The 8455-nt window shown below is 45.1% G+C and overlaps 2 protein-coding genes across 5 annotated transcripts; one reads left to right on the top strand and one right to left on the bottom strand.

The window, feature by feature from the left end:
• Positions 1–1337: 1337 nt before the first annotated feature.
• On the top strand, positions 1338–2988 carry tsen15 (TSEN15 tRNA splicing endonuclease subunit). The gene is made up of 4 exons (XM_056597106.1): positions 1338–1584; positions 1686–1767; positions 1861–1996; positions 2097–2988. The coding sequence occupies exons 1-4, from the start codon at positions 1486–1488 to the stop codon at positions 2266–2268; spliced, it is 489 nt and encodes a 162-aa protein (XP_056453081.1). The 5' UTR covers positions 1338–1485; the 3' UTR covers positions 2269–2988.
• On the bottom strand, positions 2080–7010 carry zgc:55943 (uncharacterized protein LOC406337 homolog). 4 transcript variants are annotated; one of them, XM_056597110.1, is made up of 6 exons: positions 6859–7003; positions 5767–5902; positions 4216–4298; positions 4040–4104; positions 3887–3950; positions 2085–3745 (listed from the first exon to the last, which is right to left on the bottom strand). In XM_056597110.1, the coding sequence occupies exons 2-6, from the start codon at positions 5855–5857 to the stop codon at positions 3707–3709; spliced, it is 342 nt and encodes a 113-aa protein (XP_056453085.1). In that variant the 5' UTR covers positions 5858–5902; positions 6859–7003; the 3' UTR covers positions 2085–3706. The 4 variants fall into 4 exon arrangements, with proteins under 4 accessions (XP_056453083.1, XP_056453082.1, XP_056453085.1 ...); XM_056597108.1 differs by having other exon boundaries at positions 2080–3950; positions 6859–7010; XM_056597107.1 differs by having other exon boundaries at positions 2082–3745; positions 4040–4298; positions 6859–7010.
• Between the last annotated feature and the right edge of the window lie 1445 nt (positions 7011–8455).

The raw sequence follows: 8455 nt of genomic DNA, 5'->3' as shown, positions 1-8455 counted from the left end.
CGGCGATATCGAGCACGCATCCAGAACACTTCCGGGTTTTTACGACAGTACTCGCTTGATGCGTGCTTCGAATTGGAACAGTGCTCGGGCAACGACTGATGACGTTTCACGAGTCCACGAGCACACGAGCACGCACAAGTACGCGAATTGAGAAACGGCTATGGTGTTGAAAGATGATCATCAGGTGTGTCTGATTGGGGCGGAGAAAGGAGGAGTCCGCAGAAGCTGGGGTCCACTAGCTCCTCCTATAACATGTAACACACACAGACAAACCACACAGTGAACTTAGCACCCGATAGGATCCATGGCAGACGACGTAACAAATATAGCCTACCCCGATTATAGTCCCTCGAAACCCCCAAATAAGCCTGAAAAACGCCACGAGCAGTAGACTAACTAAACATCATATACAATTAAATAAAACTACTGCGTTTTACGCTTTGGACCAACGTAGTTATAGCCTACTAAATTTTGGTGTGAGACTGGGTTTAAGTGATTCGTTTTCAGTTTTTGAGGAGGTCTTCAAAAATCCGAAAAATCAGATTATTGTTGCGACGTAGCCATTACTCATGCACCCCGAACTCCATTCTGAAGTCGAAAAAAAATCTCCACATGAAATACATCGGTTTAAATGTCGTTTTGTGACGTGTGGCACGAAACGATCAGAGAAACGCTCCCATTCAAAATGCATGGGTTGGGTCGTGTAAGGGTCTAGGACAGGATTAAATATATTAATCTCGTTATACTGGGAGACGGACAGGAAAAAAAACTGTCTGGCATAGTAAACAATTGTTTAGTATGTAGGCTACTAAACGTGAACACTCCAAAAATAAACAAGATAACACTTTGTGCCGGGATTTATTTGTTTTTATCAGCGGTTTATTTGTTTTTTTAAGAGTAACGAGACAGACATTTTACAATGAAAACAATATCCTGAGTTTGAGATCTCAATCATGGGAAATTGCCCAATATCCCGAGATAGCGAACAAATCAAATTGCCTCAAATTAGGAGGTTCACATGTAACGTATACTAATATGTGATGTGCACTGTGCACAGGTGAAGTGGACGATAGAATAGCCGATACTATCATAGCGCTATCTATCGTTGAACTTCTGAACTTCATAAATGTATAAAAGTGAGATTTAGACCTCTGAATTAGATGTTGTTTTATTTAACTTTCTTCCTTAGCTCTCTGTTGGGTTGTTACTATTATTCAACTAAATATTTAGCATATATTTAGCGTTTTGTGGTTAAATATATTTATAAACATAATCCATGGATACATATTTTGACGGAAATAAACGGCGGGGATTAAACCCTTTTATTAAAGGAAGTCCAAGCGTTTGGGGAAACGTTTCCACCCGGATACTTTAACATGTTGCGCATCGGCAAACCAACAATAGAAATGGCTCGAAGCAGAACTTGTGGACACATGGCCCGGTCCCAAGCGTTTATGTAATAAAGATGTGTTTAGGAATGAATTAATGAATGAAGTCACCGAGATGACGGAATCAACAGATACGTTATGCGTTGATGATGTTGATGACCTTTTCCCTCACAACTGGATCCTTCACCACCCAATGGTAAATGCAACAGAAAATGATGACATCTGGGATATCAATTACTGTTGACTAACAGTAAAACAATCAAATATCTAATGTTTTGAAGTTCCCCTCCTTATTAGTATCTGCGGATGCAGAGTTTGGACGTGGAGGACGGTGCTCAGGTCCACGCAGCTTTCCTTGTTTACATGGATCTAACCGAGGGTGAGTCTGACCAGCCTGCTCAAAGTCCTTCACAACTGTCTTAAATGAACGATGCCTGTCCATCTCAAACATCGGTTTATTCTGCCGTTCTAGTGCGTCACTGGAAGGACGTTTCTAGCCTTAAATGTCCCGAGCTACAGGTGGTGTTGTTGGAAGGACGGGAGAAGGAGGGGGCCCCCATGCAGAGCATCCTACCCCTTCCCGTTCACCAGTATCTGAACCACAAAAGGTGACGTAGAAAAGTGCTCAAGGTAGTATTGTTTTGTAAATCCATAGATTCGTGTTTTTTGTCCCTATTCATTTTCCCCTTATCTTTTGTATTTCCTAAGTGTGCGTACCGTCTTGGGCCGCGGCTTCCCTTTGTTGCTGTGTGTGGTCGCGTCTGACTCCACCCTGGTTTACCAGAGGATGACTGATGGCTTTGTGACGCCGGACCCTCCCGCTGGCCAAATCCAGGACCACGGTCGCCGGCAGCACCGCAAAAGACACCAGCAACATTGACCATCAGAGAGCAGAAAGTAAAGCACTGTTGCAATCCTGTTTTGGAACCATGGTAACGATCCATGTTTCCATGATCCATCCTTGTGAAGTAAAAATTAGACAGAAAATTGCAGCCTGTGTGAGGGGAACCCTAATGGTTTACTTTAAATCATGTTGGAAATTATATTTTAAGAGAAAACAAAGCCATGGGTGATGTTCATAAGTATGGCCAACTGTGACGAGGACTGGAATGTTATTGTTAAGGATAGAAACTGAAGTCACTTCATGTGCAAATCATATAGTCGATTATCGTTTTAGGCGCATGGCCTTGGTTGTCTTGTTGTGAATTAATTTCCTATTCTGAATCCCAATGTCATTGGCCTTGGAAACACTTTTATTTTTACAAAAAAAACAAAAAACAAATCAAACATACTTACAAAAACATTCACTGTGGCATTATTCTGGTGAGAGAAATACAGAAATGAGAAAGAAAATGCAACTTATGTGTATATTTGCGATTCAAACTGATACTGGAAAGGGGCATTATCTGCCAACTGGTAGTGTCTGCAAATGTGAGTGCGTCTTCTCATTTCATGGTGGTAAAAGTGAGGCGAAGACTTGACTCCATGAGACCACAATAAGTACAAATGAACCCTGAGACTTATTTGAAACATACCCTACACCTCAAGATAAATAGACATGGACGGGATAACACATATGTACATTTATGGCTGACATACTGTATAAAAGACATACTGTATAGAAGGGTAATACTGGCAAAACAAAACGTTTGGAATGCAAGAAGTGCACTACCCATTGATTATTATTCTTGAACATGGTTGCATTTAGAGATTACATCATCTTGACAGCTAGGGACGTTACGTTCTGTAGTTTTGCTGGATTGACAGTGGGAATACATTTACATCTCCTGCAAGTTGGTTTACGCCAACACCGATAACGTCAACGCCATTGGGTGCTATTCATCAAGTCCGCCAACGATATTGGAGGGGGGTGAATGCGTTCCCAGGTTGCTTTGTGTCTTATTCCTCGTATTGACATGGTTTTTATTGTAAAAGTAAAGGTGTCCTTGTGCGCTTCTCAGGGTAGGAGGTGGGAAGGACACGGCAAGACGTTCTAAAATATTCTAGCAAAGAGTCCTCATCACCATGATGACGAAAGCTGCTCGTGATCGGAGAACACTGCTTCAGGAGTCCAGGGGAACAGCCAAGCAGATATTGAGGTGCTAACGACCCCCCCCCCCCCCCTCCTCCAAAGAAGGGGTTGCAGGTAGAAGAGAAACGGTGAAAAGGTGCTTGAGTTGCAGTCAGTCAACCATGTGTTCTCAGTGGGCTCGCCTACAAGGGGCCAGCGGACATGGGAAGGTGTCGGGACAGTTCAACCCCCATGCCACTGGCAGGACTAGAAGGTCCTCTTGACACTAGAGGGGCAGACCACAGTGTTATGTCAGGTCTTCTCCTTCAGAGCAGTAGTCTTGCCCCTGTGTAGGGAAAAACAAAACAAGACATTTTTTATTTTAAAGGGTGAAGGAATACACTAATCCTAGGCCTTGTATGTCGTTTGGAATAGATAAAAGGGGGGCTGGAAATGACTGACATTTAAACGGTTTTCTTAGTTTTACCTTTTCAATTTTCTCGTCTAACATACGGAAGAATTCCTGCTGGCTCTCTGAGGAGTGGATGCTTCTACGAGGAATCGGAACAGCAAGTCAGTCAAAGAGATATAGCGTCAATCATGAGCAGCTTATCATCGCCCATGTGTCAGAGGCACTTACAGTATCTTTCCATTGGATCCATTATCCTCCGTGTGCTGGCCTTTACCCAGCAGGGCACTTTTCTCCTGGGCACATTCGAACAACACAATAAAAGCACAATCAACACCATTTCGAAACACAGGGAAACGGCGGTTCTTTGTAAAACAGTTAAAACACCAGTTAAGACCACACCGTACCGTGCAGTCCTCCTGACCGTCCTCTCGCTCCTGCTCCCCGCCGGCATACCTCTCTTGCTCGGCCCCTTTCATCCTGTACTCGTCTGGGCCGCAGATGGTTGAGAGAACAGGAGTGGTGAGTGAAAGAGAATGGGGCGAGGGACGAAAAGGGAGAGAGGAGAGTTAGAAAAGAAGGGAGCATTGAGAAAAGGGCGAGAGAAAAATACATGGCGGTGGAGGCTCTGTTCACGTGGGACATCAGCGGCACTGTATGGTTAAGGCGGCCGCCATAACAATAGGGCCCCACCTTGACTACCAATGTATAAAAATCTATCTATATATTTTTTTTTTTTATTATAATGCATTAACAAAGTACAAAACTCATAGGGTAAGGAAACATACTTCCACCAGCTACAAAGAATAAAGATAAGAATGGAATTTAAATGGCAGCGGACCCCCCCTGCTCCTCGACCAGCTTGATGCCCCCCACCCGCCCCCGCTCCTCGACCACCTTGACTAAGACATTTGCTGGGGGAACACACAGGGTGGGCTAGCTGTGGACCCATCAGCGGTGGGCTAGCTGTGGACCCCTCCACTGATCAGCGGTGGGCTAGCTGGACACCTCCACTGATCAGCCGTGGGCTGGCGGGACCCCTCCACCCATCAGTGGTGGGCTAGCTGGACCCCTCCCCTCATCAGCGGTGGGCTAGCTGGACCCCTCCACTGATCAGCGGTGGGCTAGCTGGACCCCTCCACCCATCAGTGGTGGGCTAGCTGGACCCCTCCACTGATCAGCGGTGGGCTAGCTGGACCCCTCCACTGATCAGCGGTGGGCTAGCTGGACCCCTCCACTCATCAGCGGTGGGCTAGCTGGACCCCTCCACCCATCAGCGGTGGGCTAGCTGGACCCCTCCACTCATCAGCGGTGGGCTAGCTGGACCCCTCCACCCATCAGCGGTGGGCTAGCTGGACCCCTCATCAGTGGTGGGCTAGCTGGACCCCTCCCCTCGTCAGCGCATATCATCAGCAGAATCCGGCTCAGTGAGGCCCCGCTGCCCCCGCTACTTGGCAAAGTAATTATGTGCTTGCATTATGACGCTTAGAAAGTAAATCCTCTTTCAACAACGGTTGGCAGCTTACAACCATTTTTTTCCTCTTCCTCATTCTCTCTACAAGGCTTTCTCTTCCACTAACTTGGAGGGGAAATGAGAGAGTAGAGCAATATTGCAGGGCAATATAATAGCTCTAACCCTACTAAGTCATTTCTCAGGGCTTCTCAGCCATGCATAATCAATAAATCTGATTATATTTATGTAATTTGTGAGTATTATGAATCTGCCATCAGTTGAAATTAAACAAAGTAGATTTGCTAGTAACTAGAATCTGGCCATGATGTTTGCACAACTACATACATTATTAGCTAGTATACAAACTTGACCTTTTCACAAGGTTCGAACCTGATACGGTGGGAAATAATTTTGATGGAGACAAATTTCTGGCCATATCTGCCGCACCCATGTGTATCCAAGGCGGATAGCTGGCAGGGGTAACCGTCTCCACCGGTCCACTCACCTGAGAGGATCTCCCCATTGCTCTGGGCTTTATTCCGGCCATCTTCACCGTTGGGCACGGCCGACACCTGCTTGGCCGAAGTGCAGCCCATCTCCTGCTTAGCCGCTCCCCTCACGCCGGGGCATTATAGGCCGACCTGGGGAGGGGAATACGGCGGGACCGATGACATGGATCACGGGTATTGAAAATATAAGCATGGTAGCCTACCGGAAATTCCTCACGTGTAAAAAAAAAATAAAAGATCTTTAATAGAGCTAGATATCAATAGGCAAAACGAAATGAACAGGTGATCGGAGAATCAATTATTGCAATAGAAACAAAATACAACCGGGTGACCTATAGAGTTTAGCCGGCTCATTCACTGCAATTGATGCATTTCTCTGGGCAGACCCATCACAACACACGGCGTCGCCAGCTGCACCGTAGGCTGCACAATGGCTCTTTCAACATATTGGCCATGCCACGGTGCCAGCACTCCGGGAAATGTTATGAGTGAATGGGGGGTTTCTCTGCCACTTAGCAGATGAATGTGTCCGCGCACAATCAGCCCCTTCGCTCTCTTTAAAGGCCCCAAACACCAAGACCGATCTGAAACCCTATGTCTAGACGTATACAGCAGACAGCAGTAGTAGTTCTTGCATAGAAAATCGCCCCAAGAAGGAGTGACGCTCCAGTCCGAGATCTGGATGGTGAACCCCCACAGCGGAAACACCGGGCTACAGTCAGCTGGTCTGGTCACATCTTAATAACCTGATATAGCAAATCCAATATGTGAATTATAGATAAGAGCTTCGGCTACTGACGACACAGCATATGAACTGACCTACATCATTCACCACAACACACCATTGGAGTTGACCTGCATTAATAGGGTTATAATATCTGTTATACCACTTGCAGAAGCAAGGCCTATCAATTGATAAGCGGTGTTATTTTAACAGATCTGAAGCGATTGAACAACAAGCAAATTCCTTTTAAATACAACAAAATGCGGAAAAACAACCGTTGCGGAGCCATATTATAAGACATGCTAAACCACACACACAGACACACACCTATAACAAAACACAAGCTAATGCAAGGTAACATTACCGTTTTGTGCAGGATTTGTCCATGGATAATGTGAGCCTACGTGCTATTTTAGTGTAAAGTATAATTTCGTGAAGGCTGTAGGCGAGCGCCCGTATCAAGAGAGCGCATCTGCATCTCACAGACCAGAGCAATCGAGCAGCGTTTGTCGGTCAGCTCAGAGCCAGAGAGAGAGAGAAGAGTTGCGACACTCTGTGATCTCGCCGGCGGGGTGGTCACGTCGTTCATGTTGCCTCTATCGTTCCAAACACGCCGCGCCATGTAATTGAATGGTAAATATAAATTTAAAAAAACACATAGGCTACCCATACTTTCCTGACTTTGTTGCATATTTTTCAATTTGAGTTTTACAATTGGAGTGGTAGGGTGGTCTGTTCTGAAATCAAAGACGATTCAAGAAGTTAATTTTTGCGCAACTAGACTTTTGGATCTCCTTGATTTTTCTTGTAATTCCGATTCAATCTCCGACGACACCCGTGTCAGAGAGCGATTGAGAAAGCAGAGTAGAAACAGTCCATTTAGCATTTCGTTTCCAATGACAACTTCTTCTGACGAGGCAGAAGCTGACCACACAACCGTGATGACTAAGCCATACACAAAGTATCAAATATATTAAAGAATAACAAATCATTACGCTTGGATGAATGAAATAGCATTTGTTTTTATTAAACAATGAATGAGACAACAAGAATGTGTGTGTGTATCCAACTTAAACAACAACAAAGTAAAGGAACAGGGATGAATATTGTGTGTGTGTGTGTATATATATATATATATATATATATATATATATATATATATATATATAGTGTTAACGAGAGGAATACGGTGAGGAAAGGAGACAATTAAAATAGTGATACAAATAAAGTGGACCACTGGTTAAAACCCTCCAGCTAATGCAGATTTCACTGCCTAACATCTGCACGCTGCAAAGGAGGATGCCGCATGCAAGCTGGAGCAAGGAGTCAAGTGTTTGAGATGCTGAGTGGTTTGGAAAAAAAACTATCCACATATATCAGGCTCGGGTTTGTTGAACCAAAAACAAGTGGGAACAAGAATGACTAAGAACAACGAGGCAAACATACAGTAAGTGTGAACAAGCAAAGTAGAGCCAGGGGGTATCAAATAAAACAAAGTAGTCATGTGTGGAAGAAGAGCAACAAATGTGTGAACAGGTGTGCGTGTATATCTAATTTGAAAAACAAGAACAGGGAGGAATATTTTAAGTTATTAATAAACAAACAAAATACATCAGGCTGAGGTTAAGGATAGCGAAGTGCATCAGGTCATAAGGAAGGACAACAATCGCAGCCGTCGCCGCTGCCATCACCAGTAGTCGCCACCACCAACAGCTGTCGCCAGCACAAGCCGCCACCACTAGCTGCAGAAGTCGACAGCACCATCCTTTACCACAGCAACCAGCTCAGGCAGCCATCGCCTCTAGCAGCAACAACCTGCAACAGCAGTGTTTGCCAGCTCAAGCCACCAGCCACCGCCAGCAGCATCCACCATCAGCAGCAGCCACCAGCTAGAGCACCAGCAGCCACCACCTGCAGGAGAGCGAAAATAATCAGACAAGACCTTGAATAGCCTGTAGGTC

This window comes from Gadus chalcogrammus, chromosome 8 (assembly GCF_026213295.1).
Source record: "Gadus chalcogrammus isolate NIFS_2021 chromosome 8, NIFS_Gcha_1.0, whole genome shotgun sequence".
NCBI classification, from domain to species: Eukaryota; Metazoa; Chordata; class Actinopteri; order Gadiformes; family Gadidae; genus Gadus; species Gadus chalcogrammus.
The sequence above is the reverse complement of the archived record's forward strand: the minus strand, read 5'-3'. Positions and strand labels throughout refer to the sequence as shown.

Coding starts and splice junctions, on each gene's coding strand:
- tsen15 (XM_056597106.1), top strand. CDS start 1,486: ATGAATGAAGTCACCGAGATGACGGAATCAACAGATACGTTATGCGTT. Junction 1,768..1,860: donor TTACATGGATCTAACCGAGG/GTGAGTCTGACC, acceptor CTGCCGTTCTAG/TGCGTCACTGGAAGGACGTT. Junction 1,997..2,096: donor CAGTATCTGAACCACAAAAG/GTGACGTAGAAA, acceptor GTATTTCCTAAG/TGTGCGTACCGTCTTGGGCC.
- zgc:55943 (XM_056597107.1), bottom strand. CDS start 5,857: ATGGGCTGCACTTCGGCCAAGCAGGTGTCGGCCGTGCCCAACGGTGAA. Junction 3,951..4,039: donor GGATCCAATGGAAAGATACT/GTAAGTGCCTCT, acceptor GATTCCTCGTAG/AAGCATCCACTCCTCAGAGA. Junction 3,746..3,886: donor TAGACGAGAAAATTGAAAAG/GTAAAACTAAGA, acceptor TTCCCTACACAG/GGGCAAGACTACTGCTCTGA.